Source organism: Gallus gallus, chromosome 3, assembly GCF_016699485.2.
Source record: "Gallus gallus isolate bGalGal1 chromosome 3, bGalGal1.mat.broiler.GRCg7b, whole genome shotgun sequence".
NCBI lineage: Eukaryota > Metazoa > Chordata > Aves > Galliformes > Phasianidae > Gallus > Gallus gallus.
The window spans coordinates 38,178,802-38,197,551 of NC_052534.1; the positions used below are offsets into that span (position 1 = coordinate 38,178,802).

Sequence of the window (18,750 nt, forward strand, 5' to 3'; positions counted from 1 at the left end):
TTAATAAACTTAACCCCTTGAGAGAAAGAAAAAGCACACTGCACAGTAGTTCCTATCATTACAAATCTTAGCATGGCATCTGAATTTCTTTTCAGACCACTTCACAAGAAGAACGCCGATCACAGCAGCGCAGCGTCACTGAGGTGAAGCCCTTCGCTCGGAGGCCTGGCAGCAGGGTGCCTGTCACAGCGCCGGGCCCCGGCAGGGAGCACTGGACAAGACTGCAGCAGAGGCAAAGCGTGAGGCAGACAGTAGGCATCCACTGGGCATACTGAGAACTGCATAGCACATAGCAGGATCGTGTTTGAAATCATGAGTGAGCCTGAATCCATGCTAGTGAGCTTATCTGTGGGAGCAGGTTAGCTCATCTGTGATAAACCTCACCAATGAGGCCTTGCATCTAACCTGCTGCTGCCAGTCACACAGTATCCTCTGCATGCCTGCATTCTGTGAGGATGAATTGGCTCAGATCTTTACTTCTAGATGAGGAGAGGCTCCTGAGCAGGAAGCAGCACTGGTGGGAAGCCACAGGTTGATACTTATGCCTGTTTTCAGGATGAGGCTCACGTCTCAGCCTTGTTGTGGATCTCTCCCTGGAACAAGCCCCTCAGGATGAAGTGCCAGCCAGTACCACTGAAAATCGGTATCACCACCTACTCATTTACTTCATTATTAAAGACACAGCAAATAGCACCAGCAAAGAATCAAGGGCTTTTCTCATTTGGCTGATGTATGTTTCTGGGGAGCTGGAAGCAAACTCCAAGTGACAAACTCATCCAGATCCTCATCCTGACCAACTCCAGAGCTGCACAGACGGGAGCTATTTTTGATTTGAAAAGAGCGTAAATGAATTGAGAGTTTGGCTTACGGGGTGAGAACTGGATAACATGATGACAGAAGGGCTTTATAAACATTTATTATTCAAAATCTCTTCTGCAAATGCAGATACGCCTAGGCAATTATCTCACTTTAGCTGCAGATGGGCAATTTTGATGTGATTATTATGCACCTTCAGTACTACAAAGCTTTCAGCGCCATTCCTTTTGAAAATGACTGAATTATACAGAATGACAAAACTAATGAACTATTGCATCTTTTTCCTGTCAGCTGCACACCATCTTGGAGGTGCCATCAGTGAGCTTCATGTGGCAGAGCCTCGTAGTCACAGCTGTGGGCCCAGGGCACAGGAGAGTCAAGCTTCTCACTGAAGGAAGGCAAACAAACCATAGCCTTCTGCGACCAGGTTACTGAGAAAGGATGGTTTACCATTGCACGTTCAGATCATGGCATTAAAATGAGTCCAAGATACTGTTTGTCATCTCCGTCTCAAGTCTCCCTAGTGAGATGTTTCTATGTTATCTAAAAATTTGTGGTTAATTGCTCTTCTGTGATAGACAACGGCTTTATGGGAAAACGCAACTCCAGATATCAGCAGTATCATAACGGAAAATGACAACAGCTTGTTTTTAGCACAATTGCTATGGAGGAAACACACCTGTCTTCAGCTTTTTGAAACTACCTGTCTCTGGTTTCTTCCAGCAAACATATCTGGAAAGCCAAGTGGTAATTTCTGAACAAAACAAAGTTCTTGAGATATAAAGCAGCAGATAATATTTTTTTTACAGCCTGCCATCCAAAAAGTAGGCCCAAACTTAACTACGCATTCAACTGGTATGATTTTCAAGTGGAATGTCCTCATTATGATTCCTGTTAATCTAAAAATAAAGCCAATTAAATGCCCCCCTTTGAAAAGATCCCAAGAAAGTATCTTATCAGTTCCGTAATTTTAATTGTACATTCATGCTTGTTAAGAAACAAATCTGTTAGCACACTACATAGCTGTTGGTGGTATGATTAAACACTTCGCAGACACTCTGACATGACTGCAGTCACATAAAAGGGGACTGGACCCCTCTTAACTTGGATATGGCTCTGTGGCTGCTGAGCCCCATCAGGCCCTGGAATAACCTTAACTAAGAATGGACTTCACCTATAAGCAATACCACTAAGCACACTGTTCACTGAAATAATGCATGATTTTCTTATAACAGCTGAACTCAGAAGAGGATAAGTACCATTGTTTGTATAAGTTTTACACTGCAGCAGAGCTCAATTTGCTCATGCAGCAGGCCATGCCTGCCCCTCCATCTCTGATCTCTAACCACTCCTTTGGGATACTCCTGTTTTTCAGGGTCCTGAGAGCTCAGCCACACACTGTTAGAAATCCTCTCCCTTGTTCTGAGCATCTCACACATTGTTTGATGCCACCTAGTTCTTTCTCCAGTCCACACATGACCTACCTGATCTTTATTGTATTCCGCTACCATTATCCCTCTTACACAATCAAGAGCCCTTCTCTAGAGGGAAGAGTGAAAAATTATTTATTTTAAGTAAGTAAAAACACTGCATACTAGGTTAATGGTTTTTAAAATTTTAAATTTTAATCAAAAATAACTAATCCAATCAACATGCTCTTGTCAGAGGACAGACAAATATTTAAGGTAGCTTTCAAAGAAAGGGGCAAACAGCAGCATAAGAGGTACCATTCACGCCAAGGCATTCAGGCACATGTAGTTTTGTTATTTCTGCTGCATCTTTTAATATCTTGTCTCTAACATACACAATGATATTTGTCTCTCTGTATGCAGATCACTAACCTTTAACAAAACAAAGAAATAGATGTGATGAGGCTCTGCACTCACCATGTGAGCTCAGAAAGCTGTCATCACAGGGACAAGAGACCTCCTCAGGTAGATCAACCAGAATTACAACCTGATGTTCATGAAACCCTGGAGAGAAGTCTAACAGCAGCACCATTTGTAAGATGGCAGAAATATCAGACAGAATTACAGAGCTCTAACTTCATTTTTATTCAAGGCATTCCTACACAGTATTGAGAGCTTTTGGCTATTTTCTGAGGTGCTATTTAATAGGAGAGTTTTTCCACAGCAGAAGAATTTTCTTTCTGTACTTGGAAAATCTATACATACTCTAGCTGAAAGCATAAGAAGTCAGACTAGTGAAGAAAACTCGTTTCAGTGCAGAAGCAGCAGCATACAATTTTCAAGAGATACAGAGAAGTGAATTAAGGGGAAAAAAAGAGTATTAAATGAAAAGAAAAAAAATAACATGCTTTTTAGAGGCAATGCAAGTACAGAGGCCAGATGTCATATAGAAGAGTTCTACTGTAGCGAATGGGCCCAGGCTCACACTATCCAAGGACTCTCAATGTCCTACAAGAAGGTTAATGCTGAGAGGACACTCACAGTGACCTGATACCCCTCAAGTTTAGCATGTGCACCTGCTGATAGAAACGGGAGATGTCATCCTTCATTTAGACTTCCAGGGGCCCATTCACCCTGTGGGAGTCTGAACTTTTTACTGCTGCGGTGGAAGGCTTTCAAAGAGATGAAGGAAACATTGCAGGAGTCCCTACATACAGGGAAAATAAACAGCTGTAGCAAACAGACAAGTAACTATCCAGCTCTAAAGAGAAGGAATGTGGTTTGGAAATAAAAAAAAAAAAAAAAAAACATGAGCAACTGAAACCAACTTCACAGTCAGGGACATGGGGAAGACAGTGATGGATAATAAGGCCACAGTGGACCTGATTAGTATAGGCTTACCAAGTACAAGAGACCCACATGACATAGTGATGACTGTGAGACTATGAAGTAAATGGGCCTTTTTCCTGTAAGCTCACAGAGCATTAGCCCTGACTGACCAACCAACACGAAGGCTGTTTCTTTTTCATAGCAACACCAAAGAGAAGTGGTTTTCATTGACAACCACTTATAGAGGAAACAACAATGGATTTTGTTCACTTTCTCAATTTTCCAGCAGATTTTTCTGGCAGGAAGCTACCATTTAGATAGGCATTTTAGCACTGGAAAACACAGAAATGGTTGTACATGGGTGTGCAAGAGCATCAACAAACCTGTTTACCCATCAGCCCATATCTTACCATTGTTTCCCTAAAAAAAAAAGAAAATCTATGGATGTTTACAGACTATAATACCTAACTGCCTGACAGAGATTTTCAAGGTCTGACACCCTGTTCATAGACACCTATGCTATCGTTAACCTTCATCTTCAGCTGTTTCTCCAGCTAGAGCTCTGACTAACAAACAAGAGTGGCCAGACCCCTCCGCCCCTGCCCTAACAGGATCTTGAGCCAGGTACTTGTGAATTTATACGAGGCTGCCTTTTAATACAAACACAAATCATTCAGGGAAATCTGGACATAGTCCATAACCACTAGGCAGCTGGACAAAAAGGATTTTTCCACTTCTCTAGTGCTGCCAGCCTCAAACACTTCTCACACTATCATCCGTCTTTATTGAGAGCCGTTAATTACAGCTACAAAGTCTGTTACCATACAGGCACTTTCCCTTTTTAAAGCAGCTTTAAAGGTAGCAGCCTTCAAGATATTTTGACACTGATCTGGGCTGAAAAAAACCCTAAACTTCCTTACCACTTCCTCCTGAGCTGTGTTGTTTTAGTTGCTGTTATAAACAACGTGGTAGAACCTGTGGAGGATAGCCTTTGTTTAATGAGTTTGTATTCTGGGTATCAAGGAGCTTGCTATGAGGACTGAGGTAAAGTGTTGGAGTCCCTCCAGCTCTGCTGTCTTTGGTTCTGCAATCTCAGTATAGAGGGGTCAGCATAGGTAGGATCAGCACAGCTGTATTTACCCTTGAGCTCTCCTGAGAAAAGCCCTAGTGGCACAGAAGTTTGTAGCCTACTTTCCTAACCAGAGAAAGAGCCAGTTAATGAAGTGCTCTTCACCTGCAGTTTAACCGCTGACCAGGGGTCATCCAGTGCTGCAGGACATTTTTTTTTTTCCCCAAGCAAAAGCTATTATATAAACACATTGTTTCATAGCACATGCCCTGCCTTTAGGTATTAAGAATTACTTCTGTTTCCAGTCTCTGCCTCAAGCACCATTACCTCACAGGAAGCATACAGTAAAGTCATTGTGAAGGCACAGGAGATAAGACAACAGTATGGAACAAGCCTACTTTACTGGGCACCACTGAATGGAATCATCCTTGGAACGATTTCACAAGCCAGGCTCATGATTACAAAACACATACTTCTTCTGATCAGGCAGCATCTTGCTTAGCATTCCACAGAAGTCCAAACAGGACCGCTGATCACCAACAAGTGATCTTCAACAGACAAAAAATCTTCAGATTAAGGGAAAGATTTCCACCAGGCACAAACGTTAGGCTCTTTTCAGAGCATCATGGCCAGGAATATAAACACAACCTCCAAGTGTATTCTTCAGAAACTTAGAGACCAAATTATCAGTGCAATGCTATTAATGTGATGGAAAGTACAGCAATAGTAGCAGTGCGGCACAATCCTAGGCTACAGCAAATGAGAACAAGCCCAAATACAGGATCCAAAGATGCAGAAACAAAGGAAGAAAAACTGCTTACCTTTGGAAAACCTTAGGTACAGAAAGCTCTCCAGCAAGAGATACCCTTACCTCCACTGCCAACCCTTAAGTGAGGTCTGGGAAGGGGTGGATCCCGGCTCCACCTATTCTGGTCACTCAGGTGCACTGTGTGCACCTGAGCTCCCCTGGATTGGCCCTGCCTTTCACCAGGTGCTCAATCACTGTTTCAGGTCATGACTTAGCACTTCTGCTACAATCAGATTCCTCAAGAAAGAAAACCATGACAATGTTCTTACCAAGACTAAGACACAAGCTCTCAATGCAGCACTGACTGCCTAAATAGAAGGTAGCTGAAAAAGTTCAGGGTAAGCTTAGAAAGGGTGGCAAGCGCAACAATGTCTCTTTATGCACCTAATAGCAGCATTGTGAGAATAACCTCCAGAGAAATTAGGGCTCATGTGTTGATTTTGGGGATGTTCCGCCATGCACTCACATCATCAGATCAGTGTAGGTACTGAGCTCTCACACCATCCATTTGAGGAGCAGAAAAACTACCACCCTGAACCTGGGTCCAGGAGAAGCTTGTTAAACCTTCCAAGAGAAAACATTAAGAGCAGTGCCACTTCAAACCCAAACAGGCAACTAACTCTGAGATGCTGGAGGGCTCTCACCAACAGCAAACACATTTTCTCTGCCTATCCTGTTGTTTACCTCTGTCTTACCTCCATCACCTCACCTTTGCATCTCCTCCTCAGGTGTTTGCTCTCCCTGTGAATTTTGGAGGCAATTGGGCATCCAGTTCCTAGCTGGCAATGCTGGCATATGCAGTGTGGCACCTAGGAGGCAGCTGTGGCTAATTTCCTTGCTAATCTAGTCTCTGCTACTGTCTTGTGTATAGAAAAAACTCACATGAACAAGAAGATAATACAGAAATATTCTGGAACTGGAAGGCTACATATTTCCTCCAGAATGGGCAGCTCACAGAACATAGTTTTGACAGCTGAATGAGAAAATTTTGTTTCAGAAGTTACAAAGAGCAAGAAACCATGGCATTAACCACTAGTCACCTAAGAAAACAAGTCTCCCCCAGGAAACAGCTGAAATGATTATTTGAATGATAACCTGGCAATAAGATGACACAGCTGCATTGGGACAAGACAGCAACTAAGAGCCACCTCCAGGGTGTGATGCTTCCCTACTGTACTACCCACTGTGATACATGGTATTTTCAAAAGGAAAGGGACAGCAGCTGTGAGGATGGTTGGACTAGATGGTCTTGCAGGTCCTTTCCAACCTTGAGATTCTATGATTCTGTACTACAGTTTTCATCTGGAAGAGGTAATTTGTTAGCTTGGAGAAATGGAAGTTGATAACAGCAACACCTTGAGCTCTGTGGCTTAGACTCCAGCTGAGCTAAGTGCAAATCAGCCCATGCCTGAGCTCGACTCTGCATGCACCGCAAGTTGGACAGCCAACAGATGCCCGTCAGAACTGCTCCTACCTCAGACACCATGTTGTTCTGCAGGAGTCACTACTTCTGCTACTTGGTCAGTAGTACAATTTGGCCTTGTTTTCAGCCAGAAACCCTGGAAAAAGTGCAGATATTTACTGCAGAGAAGCACTGAAAAAAACATGAGAAGTGATACAGTTGTCCGCTGATAACACATCATCATCAATTCAGATACCTGCAGCAGATACATGGATGACCATGAGTGTGATAAACCTATCCCACAATATACTTTTAACTAACTGTTTCAATCCCAAGCACACATTTAAACTCTGAGAGACCACCACAGAGATCAAAACAATACAACGTGCAGCTTCTCCTGACTTGTATCTAACTCAGGCAAGAATTAGATGCTGTACCTTCTAAATTTAAGAGCTCTCTTTGCTCTTTGGATGTTGATTTTTTTTCCCCAAAAAGCTAAAGGGAACTTGAATAGTAGAATTATTTTATTTTGAGGAACACAAAGTAAATAGGTATTATTTTAAGGCTGATGCAGTGAATTAGAGAAATAAAGTTTATAAACTGTGGCTTTTTGAAAGAAAACATGCTTCATTTGGTGACATTTGCTAAAAACACTTGTATTCACCATGCCTTGATGCTTTTTTAGCTTATTTACGACTCTGCTAATGCGGTCTGTTTTGGTGGTGATGCTCCCACCTAAGTAGTAATATAAATCAGTAGGATGCCAAAAGTCAACCACACTAGAACATTTAAATGCTGTTGGATAAGTGAGACGCATGAATACAAAATGCTGAGAATCGATAGTAAAAATGTAGCCAGCCACAACAAATCAGGCTCTGACCTTCTTCATTTGTAAAACTGCATCATGCCCAGGTGGTACCAGCACCCGTGGGGCCAGGTCCTCTGTCTGCTGCAGAAGAATAGGACACTGATGAGTCAGGATTGAACTAAGAGACCCAGTATTACCAGGGACGTTAGCCTCATCTGCTCCATGCCAGCAGAAATGCACAAGAAACATATTGAGAAACTGGCCCTGGTTATCACGTAAAGCTTCAGCACTGATCACATCTGGCCCATGAAGAACCAAGTCTCAATTCTGAACACTTCTGTAGCTAAATCAGAAGTGTTTCTTGTGAAGTTAATGTTGGTAAATAGCATACACGAGACCTACCATGCCAGTCCCCTTCCATTGCTGCTTACAGTATTTTGGTTCCGTTCCAAAGAATAACTACACTTCTATACCCTCCATTTTTTCCTTCTTTCCAAAGAACAATATTCATATCCAGAAAGATGAGAGGCAGTAGTTTGGGTTAGCATAGAAACAAAACTATGATTCAGTGAAAAGCAATACATCACGATATGCTCAAATGTGACTGTGGATCAGTACAGGTATGCGTGACGATTCTTCCACTCACCTGACACACCCCCTGCATTCACGGTTGTTGAAGAGATTTTGTTTTAGCTTCTGGTGCTTTCTTTAGCCCTAATGCTTTATGAAATAATAATTAAGACCTCAATGATAACCAATTACATAAATAATCATCCAGACCATTGCAGAAAGCCTGCCCTTTACTTCTCAAAAATCTTCAGATAAAACTGTATCATCAAAATAAACAAGCAGACTGAGGTATTCTCTTGCTAAAATGGGAACAGAGTTCTCAGCTATTCCCCCAGCTGGCACACAGACTGCATCTTTACAAAGGTATGTTTTCTTCTGCCTGGAGAGACACAAAGCTAAACAAGGTTTTACAGGGATTTTAATTTCATCTTCCACGCACACAAGAAGCTTTAAGCTCTAATGCTTTTAATTTATGTTACCTCATAAATTAATAATGTAAGTATGATGGAGGGCAGCTCATCAGATTAAATGTGTCATTTTATAAAGCAGTTTGGAAGCAAAAAGTATGAAGTCAAGATGAAGTACTCTTAAATGATCCATTAGGTGCATAAATCATTACATATGTTATTTCTGGACTGGACAACAGTTAAAATTAATGATAATTTAGTGACTGTATTTTTATTTTAAGCTTGTGAGTGCTTGCACAAGAAGTGAAATAGTAGCGATGACCCCGGATTGCTCTCCTGTGGCCTGCTAGAATTTCCTGGGTCATCTCCCAAGGGCAAAGTCCTGTGCAAAGGGTGCACAGCACCCCTGGCAGTAAGCACGGGACAAATTGTCCAGGATCGATCGACATTTGGGCACAACTCTTGAATTCGATGGAGCTGCACAAGGAGGCTGCATCGGTTTGTATGTGAATGCGGGTATTCCGGTTTGCCTTAATTCAACCTCAAAGGTAGGGAAGAGATTTTTTGTTGGGCTCTGATAGTGTGGATACAATTAGGACAGTTGCAACATTGCCTCAGTGAAATCAGGAGCGACTCTGTGTTGCAGACGCAGCTGGTATGTCCACTTGTGCTTACTCAGGATACTACTTACCATGCAATTACTTACTGAGGTGACAGATGTCATATTTCTACCTTCTCCAACTACCTGCTCTTCATTTACCTCATTGCAAATTCCTGCCAGAGGGTTTAGATATGTATATTACAAAATACATGAATGTGGAAGATAAAAGTAGCAAATGATTAAGGGAGATTTTATGTTAGTTCCCCATCAGAACTGTCTACTAACTGTTTGGAAACCTATCCAGTGCCTCCCTAACAAGTGTGGCCGTGCCTGGAACACAAGCTTTCCTAAAGATGGTCATGCCTCACACAGACCTATAAAGCCTCTGGATAGCTGCATACACAAATACAGGGAATAACTAGGAGGCGATTCTAGAGCCCAGAATCTGACTTATGTGCAAATGAGATCTCAGCCATAATGGAGTAGGCAGATGCAAGGTACAGCAGTTCTTTGCGCAGCACCACTGAAAGGTCTTAGTTTGGATAACTACGCTACGTAAACACATGGTAGGTGACAGTCCTCCTTCTGAAGCTCTGCCTCATCTGGACAGCAGAAAGAATCAGAGGTCTACAGGGACTTGCTCAAAGCCACAAAACAAACCTGCAGCAAAGCTAAGAAACAAAGCCAAATCTCCAAATATCCACCTATCCCGACAGCAATAAAAACCCTGCAAATTCCCTCTGGTCAGTCTACTACTCAGACTCACAAATGCACATTCTTCACTAAGCCTGCTGCAGGCTTATTTGTAATGATGTCCCCCTGTGCTGCAGGTCATGCACCTGCTCTTCAACTCAGTCATCATTTAATTAAACGGAAGACACAAAGCTACTAGCCGTATCAACTAACTGCAGCAAGGAGCAGTATAACACTCTGGTTTTAACCCTGGAGATAAGGTGAACCACAGCCACCCTCCACCCCAGAATTCATCAGTATTTAAAACACTGTTTGAGCACAACTGGAAAGAAAAATACAGACTAACCAAAGAAACTAAAACATAGCTGTTTGGAGCTAACATTTGATACTGTTTTTAGATTCAGCTGTTGCTTTCTCCACTCTGTCCTTCTCGCATCTCTGAAGCCTGTACGTCTGCTATGGAGTAAATGACAAACACAAGCTGAAGAACAAAGTGCAGGAAACGCAGCACCTTATGAAAACGTCTTTAGAACCTCTGGGTTCTGCTCTACGACTTTCAGTGTTAAGTTCCTCTACCTGCAGCTGCCTCAGTAATTTAGGACAGGAAGAAATTACAACTAAAGCTAAGAAACACAATTTCAAAATTAATAATCTTAACCCTAGTAATCTGAGGTATAAAACAACTAAGTACCATGAATTCTCACATGTTTCCTGTAGTGAGTTTCTTCCCCACTGCTGCACAGCTGGAAGCTGAGAAACGTGTGCTTCTTACTGTTTATTTTCTAAGCTACTTCATTAAAAAGCTGTGAGCCCCACTGTGTAACAGAAGGGGAAAATGTTGTTCACATCCTTTCATGTATCAGGGAGGCTCTGACACAGGACGTCCTGATGGCTGATTCATCCCATCTGTCCCAGATGCCTTTTTTAAGCCAAAAGAAGATGAAATGAAGGAGCGCTCACCAAGAGGCGGTCCTTTGAGCAGCATCCTCAGCCCCTCATGGAGGATGGGCACTCAGGGCTTTCCGTGAGTGCTTCAGGCTCTGTGGGTTTGGCATGCTGTGAAGATAAGGTGTGCTGAAGACAAAATGCTGTTCTTGGTTATGACTGTGCTTCCTCCCGGAAATAAACAAAACTGCTCCAGTTTAACTGGGATCAGAGTCTGGGCTTAGATGTCGGGGCATAATGCCAGGAAAATACTGCAATACCTTTTACTTGACTATTTGAGGCACTGCACGAGTCCTGATTTTGGAAAGAGTTTTCTTAGCTTACTCAAGAGTTTGCCGTGAAAGTCGGCTGCAAGGCAGAGGAAGGAGATACTGATGAAAAAATGATGGCCACAGGAGTTTGAACAGAAAACTCTTGAGAAGCAATTACAGAAAACGCGGGCTTCCATTAACTGAACTCTATGTATTTTAAATAAACCCAGACTTCTCAGTTTTGGAGTCAAACTGCATTAAGAATAATAACAACATCTAGCGCATGACGGAATTAATTCAGAACACCCTCCAACAAACCTGAAGAGGCAAGCAAACGCAGGCTCGATCTAATGAATAGAAAGTCTGCTTAGGGGCAGAGCGCCATGCAAGAGCCACAGGAGAACAGAAACAAAAGCTCCCATACCTGTACCTCTGCTTCGGAGACTGCTTTTCAGCTGACTTAAAAACATGTCCAAGATAATACAAAGGAAAGAATAAAAAGTTCCAGTTTGTTGCAAACCACGTTAGAGTGAAGGGCGCATCAAATTTCTTAAAGGTCAGTTTTGCTAGCTGGGTTGAGCCCGACCATGAGGAGCAGACACCCAGGACCACGGCCACACCCCAGAAAATTTTCTTGAGTTGCGTCACGGAGCATTTCCAGCAACAGCGGCTCACCCTTCCACCTCCTTCCGCCCCGGCTTGCATCTGTGCTTCAGCTGGGGCTGGGGACTCCCGGGAGCGCTCATCCCCTGGGGAGAAGAAAACACAAGGCTTACTAGGGAAGTCCAGGCAACGTTTCAGTTTTCACACCCTGGGCCTTTCTGAAGTCAGGTGGAGCTTTACCAGCAAAACAAACAAACAGTAACAACGGGAAAAAAACACCAAAGCAGACCTTGCCACAAAATGCCATTCTTTTTTAGATCATTGCGAGGCCTCTGCTTCAACTGAGGCATAGTCGGAATGTAAATAGTAATTATCACCTCTAGATTTAGGAGCTGCTGAGTAAATGGAGATTAAAATTGCATGTTGTTCTGATGTACGTAGAAAGATTTAACACATCACTTAAAACTGATGCTGTTAGGGCGTGTAAATAAATAAAAAATATGGATTTGAGTGTAGGAAAGCAGCAAAGGAAATTACAACAATACTTGAAATTGTTACTGCCTTGGAAAATACGGAACCGGGCAGCTTACGCAATAGTATGGCTCTTCAGGAGGAGGAAGGGCGCAACGCGTTTCATCTCGCAGTTAAGCGTGACCACCGCCATGCACGTTCTGTCATTCATACTGAACTCGGACCATCAAGCATTTCAGTGGACTCCAGCTCTCCTGAGGCTGTAGCCCAGTGGCAAAAATCAGACCAGCCCACAGGCTGCCCTAGCAGCATCTCAGACTCGGCAGCCCTGGCTCTTTTCAGCACTAGCTCTGCACCAAACGCAACACAGCACATCAACTTCAACATACCCCTGTTTAACAGAGCTCAGGATTCTGCCCGAAAGCTCAGTTTCACACACACATCTTACTGCTGGTCCCAGCACGCAGCACACCAAAGCAGAGGGGGTCCTCAGGACACACCTCAGCACTCACCATCCCAATCACAGACACTGCACAAACCAGGCGATGCTTGCTGTATTTCTGGTTTCAAATCAACTGCATGACAGCCATCAAAACCTCCTCCTCCTGGCTTACGTTTCTCAAAACTTGTCTCTTTCTCGTACTGTAGCACTGGGTTTAATAACGACACCTCTCCTAAAAAAAACCTTGCCCCTTTACTTGTCTCCTTAAACATGAGTTGTTAGAGCCTTGCTGTCTCACCACTATCAGCAGGCACTGATGTAGGTTGTGACTGAATGAGCAACACTGAGCTAGGCGTTTCAATTCCTCCTGAGATCTAAAGGTGCTGGCAGACCTCAGCAGCAGACCCTTGCTTTAGGGAGTGTAAATTAATCTCATTAAACAGCTGCTGAAGCTGACAGTCACCTGCACGCTACACTCAGCAGTGATTTCTCTTAAGGGGTGATTTCAGTTCAGTTGGTCCATCCATTTTGAGAGGAAGTAAGAGAAATTCATGCTGAAATTCAGTAGTCTACAACTTCAAAAGATCCAAAGGTCATTGGCTGTACTGAAAGACAGAAAGAGAAATGTAAGTACAGCAAGGGTAATGAGAGACTAAATTGCCAAGCATTTATATATTTTCAAAGTAGACTAAGAGAGATCTGCATACAGAAGTCCTTTCCTATGCTGGAGGTAATCGGTGTTGGGAATGGACAATCTTTTAAAAAATCTTCTTGCAGTTAACCTAAATTTGTATTTACCTAAGCTAACACATTACCAAAGAAAAGGTTTATTCTAATGGATAAACATATTTAATTATTCCTTTATCTACAATAAATCTATGATACAAGAGTATCATCGGTTCACCTAGTACAGTTGTAACACAACTTTTGTAACTCAAAAAAACCTGTGGCCTCTGATATCTTGAGATCTAAGAAAAACGTACAGCAGCAACAGAATAAATATCTAGATTATTGTTGGTGTTCGAGTGGTTTTAAAGAGATGAGGATGCTGTTCATCTCTACACTTACTTCAGCTTTCCACAGAAGATTGCGTGGGCAGCTTCACATATAATGGGAGATAAATCAGCAAGCCAATAAATTATCCAAAGTTAACACAGTATTGTGTTCAACATACAGGGGGAAGCTTACGAGCTACCTGCTAAACATCAGGAGAAGTGAGAAATGAAATAAGGCTGAATGTGAAGCTCTAGCTCATTCAAAAGCATTTTAATGCACTTTCTTTACACCACTTCTTATAATGAATGCCTCTTTTCCTATTACCTGCACAGATTGGTCAGGGTTCATTTGCTGTACAATGGTACAATCATTTCAACCAGCGCCTTCTTTACTGTCCACCACACAAGCCCTACAGTGATGACTGAATTTTTTATTTCCTCTCAAGCTTTTCTAGTGGACACCGTCATCGTAAGACCAAATTGTAAGACTTCACACACATTCAGGAACACCCATGGAAATGCTTCCCAAGGAGGAGAGCTGGGCACCGCAAAAAGGAAACCAGGAAGGCCAGTGATGTCATCTATCAGGACTTCAGAAAGGCCTTTGATACAGTCCCACATAACATTCTTCTCTCCAAATTGGAAAGATATGGATATGATGAGTGGACTGTTTGGTAGGCAGTTGCAAGATCATACCCAGAGAGTGGTGGTCAACGGCCCAATGTCTGGATGAAGATCCGTAACAAGTGGCATCCCCCAGGGGTCAGTAGTGGAACTGATGCTCTTTAATATCTTCATCGATGACACTGAGTGCACCCTCAGCATACTTGTGGATGACCAAACTGCATGGTGTGGTTGATATGTCCAAGGGACAGGATGCCATCCAGAGAGACCTAGACAAGCTTTAGCAGTGGGCCCAGGTGAACCTCATTATGTTCAACAAATCCAAGTAGAAGGTACTGCACCTAGGTTGTGGCAATCCCCACTATCAGCACAAGCTGGGGGATGTAAGGATGGAGCACAGTCCTGTTGAAAAGGATGTGGGGGCATTGGTGGATGGCAAGCTGGACAAGAACCAGCAATGTGCCTTCAGAGCCCAGAAAGCCAACTGTTCAATGGGCTGCATCAAAAGAAGTGTGACCAGAGGGGCGAGGGAGGTGATCCTGCCCCTCTACTCTGTGCTGGTGATACCTCACCTGTGTTCAGATGTGGATTCCTCAGAACAGGAGAGATGTGGACCTGCTACAGCATGTCTGTAAGAGGACCACAAAAATGATCCAAGGAATGGAACATCTCCCCTGTGAGGACTGACTGTGAGAGTTGGGGCTGTTCAGCCTGGAGAAGAGAAAGATTCAGGGAGACCTGAGAGCGGCCTTTCAGTATCTAAAGCAGATTATAAGAAGGAAGAAAACAGACTTTTTAGCAAGGTCTGTTCTGATAGCACAAGGGGAAATGGTTTCAGACTTAAAGAGGGTAGATTTAGACTGCATATAAGCAGCAGTGTTCTACAATAAGGGTGGGAAGGTCCTGGAACAGATTACACAGAGATGTGGTGAATGTTCTGTTTTTGGAGACAGTCAAGGCCAGGCCAGAGGGGGCTCAGAGCAACCTGATCTAGCTTTAGGTGCCGCTGTTCATTGCAGGGGAGTTGGACTAGATGATGTTTAATGGTCTCTTCCAATTGAAACAACTCCAGATTCCATGACTCTAAAGCAGGGTGCGATTTACTGTGCTGAGGACTTGCCTGCTGGCTGGCACACATGACATCCAGAGTTGTAGCTCTCCTTGCCCAGTCCCTGCATTCCCATGGAGAAAGTTTCCCTCACCAAAGTCACAGGTGCACAGATGGGGTGACCACAACCCTCAACATGGATGAGAAGCTTCTCATCCTATTTGTAACACTGCACAAGGGCCAGCTGGCACTAGACTCTATGGTAATTTAAAAATGGTAAAATGGCTTTTTCAGAATGGATGAGGCAGGACTTTGAAGAATTTTATTTCTGGACATGTTCCTCCAGACTTCCTGTGTTCCTTCCTTTGCCCTTTGCAGCACACTGCTCTGTATGCTACTGTATCCCCAAAAAGAGTAAATCAAGATGCTGAGATAGATCAAAAACGCCTATCATGCTTTTACTAAATTTAGTTTCTCATTCTCTCTTTTGTTCATTCATTTTCCTGTTTCATAAATCTCAACTGGAACCATTCCTCACTCCCTCCCTTTCAGCCCAGCAACTGAAGGAAGTCACCTCCAATGCTGCTGCCATTGTCATTTCCCACTGGGATACACAACCCCAGAAAACAGCCATTCTCCATTTCCTCCATTAACGGTGAGACTCCTTTCAGATAACTCCATACACATGTAGTAGGGACACCGACACCTGAGCTAGTGAACCCCAACCTCTGGCTGAGTTTAGGGAGAAATCAGGCACTGGAATGCACAGCTTATCCTACATATGCCTTATGATGAAGTGTCCTTTATCACTGACTACAGTTGCTAGCTTGCATTATGTTAAGAGAAAAGCCACCCAGTGGTGGTATCACTTTTAAGCAGCCTGTCCAGTCCACTTCAAGAATGTTACACCTCTCTTAATGGCTTTAGATTCCTGTGCACAGTTCGTCAGTTAAATATTTACCATGGGGCCATAATGTACCTCACTGCCTTTGTTAAACATGTGATACTGACAGAAACCAAGGGTGGCATTCAACTAACCAGTCTGAGACATCTGCTGTGCAGACTCGTGTATCTGAGACAGTCATTTACACATTCTGCACAGTTAGTAGACAGAAAAAAAGACATTTCCATAGCACGATTTATCTCATCTTAAAGTAGATGATAAAACAAGCCAGATGAATCACCCTCTCCAAGTGCTTGTTTCCCTCCACTAGCCCTAAACAGTCTGAGGTGGTAAGCTCAGAATTGACTAGCGTAGGTGCCTGAGTGAAGTGAGTCCCACCTCTCCGCCACAGCTGTCAGGCATCAAGGGTAAAGCCACACAGATAGCACGGCACGCTCTGAGCTGGGCAGATATATATATATGTATACAGTTGTCAGCAGTGAACTGCTTTAGCTGTTGCCAACTCATCAGCAAATGACTGAAAGAAGTACTACAAAAGCACAGAGTGCCCCTGCCAGCCCTTCAGAGACACTAAGAACAGACTAAGGTCCTGTCCATTAGAGACTGAAACATGTGCCTAATGATTATGTACAGCTCCACCAGCTTCCCCAGGCTATGAATGTGCTTGAATGTAAGCATAATGTAAGCACGTTATTAAACAGCAATTTGAGTCAGGCTTCTGAAAAATCTTTGGAAGAAGGAAGAATCCTTACAGGTCTCTGACAATTACAAATGAGCCATCCTCAAGGCGTTTGTTTTTTGCTAGTCCCTTAAACGTTTTGTAGCCGTTTGGGCATCGCACGAAACAAGATTGGAAAGCTTGCAAAAGTATTGCATGCTTATAATAAATAAGGAAGAAGGAGCTGAGACACAATCCTGTAACACAGCACCCGATCCTCTGAGTGGTTAGGAGATCTAGAAGCACGTGATGTGCAGAGGGATCAGAGCTGAACGCTACACAAGGTATATCTGTACAACCTTGGCTGCTATGTGGCTTCCTCTTCACCCAGTAACATGGAGAGATCAGTGGGAAACAGTTAGCTCAAAAATTACCATTTACCAACATACCTAAAAACACACACAATGACTTCTGGTGGCAGTGTTCTGGACAGTGAATACTATGTGCCTCAGTGGCAGACTCTCAAACTCCTCCAAGTATTTTTATCCCATTTCCATCTACCACAGTAGCTATGCATTATTTAGCTGTCCAGGATTTTTGAACTAAGCTGCTAAAAACAGCTGAGGCATCATCCTGTAAAGAGAAGAGTAAGTGCCAAATCCACAAAATAATGTCTCTAATTGCCACTATCTGTCTAAATCTGAAACGTTGACATTTATTCAGATGTGTTGCTGAGGCATTTTCTTCACAGTTGGTGAGGTTAAAGAGTGAGGTCTTAGGGCATGGATGTCCAACCTTTTGGCTTGCCTGGGCTGCACTGAGTAAAGGGGAAATTCTCTTGGGCTGCATACACGTAGGTCACTCTGAAGTAATGCCTCCTATTTACTTTCATGGAAACTACAACAGGTACAATGGACAAAGTAACTATTTGATAGAGCAAATTCCCAGCTGCAAAACACTATTTTTCAACACGATCACCACCATTAGCTATGTTTTTTCACCGGTGATGAACAAGAGCCTGAATGCCATGCTTGTAACAATCTGCACCAGTAGAGGTGATCCACGGTTTTTGTCACTGCTGCTGAAACGCACCACCCACCACCAAACTGTGCCCACATCCACTGTTTGGTCTCTATCAATACTCAGTGAGAGTCAATGAATGTCAAGGCGTGCAACTTTTTCTGCATGAAGGAATTCAGTTCCACACCTGTGCTTCATACCCACTTCCATGTCAGACACCACTGTGTCAGACTGCCCCTCTGCTGCCATCTGTCACACAGCAACAACACGTAACGGAATGTTGGTGGGAAGGTTCGACTTCTACTTCCATACCACCAACATCTGCCTCTGATACTGTGGGCCAACATGATGAAATAAGAGGCATTATTTTTGGAGCATCCCTTGGAAAATATATGATACAATTAATGTATATACTTAACAAAACTTATTTTATGTCAAGGGGCTCTCAAGGTGTTCATCACAGATTGCTGATGAAATTTTACTATTCCTGTGCTTCATCCTTCAGAACAGTTGCTTGCAAATGTATGCACTGCAAGAGAGCAGTGCCATGAATAAGGTGTGACCGTGAAGTGAGGGACATTTCTCTCTAGTAAGAGAGACCTTCCAAAAGTCTGATAAAGAGACATGATCAATTTTTTTTTCTTTGAATTGAATATATGACTGCAACTCAATACATTCAATTTGAAAATTTTCAGATAATTTATTTATGTCAGTGAAAGGTCTAGAGGTCAAGATGTATGAGGAGCGGCTGAGGCCCCTGGGTGCGCTCAGCCCAGAGCGGAGGAGCTGAGGGGAGGCCTCATGGCGGCTGCAGCTCCTCACAGGGAGCGGAGGGGCAGCGCTGAGCTCTGCTCTGTGTGACAGCGACAGGGCCCGA

At 43.3% G+C, this 18,750-nt stretch overlaps 1 protein-coding gene across 3 annotated transcripts in view; it reads right to left on the reverse strand.

Moving 5' to 3' along the window:
• The window catches only part of SLC35F3 (solute carrier family 35 member F3), a 147,528-nt gene that overhangs the window by 22,417 nt on the left and 106,361 nt on the right, over positions 1-18,750 (reverse strand). For all 3 annotated transcript variants that reach the window (XM_004935481.5, XM_419560.8, XM_015284407.4), the window contains one exon: positions 11,533-11,857. In XM_004935481.5, the coding sequence (XP_004935538.1) occupies positions 11,533-11,857 (325 nt within the window). The remainder of the gene's footprint in view (positions 1-11,532; positions 11,858-18,750) is intronic.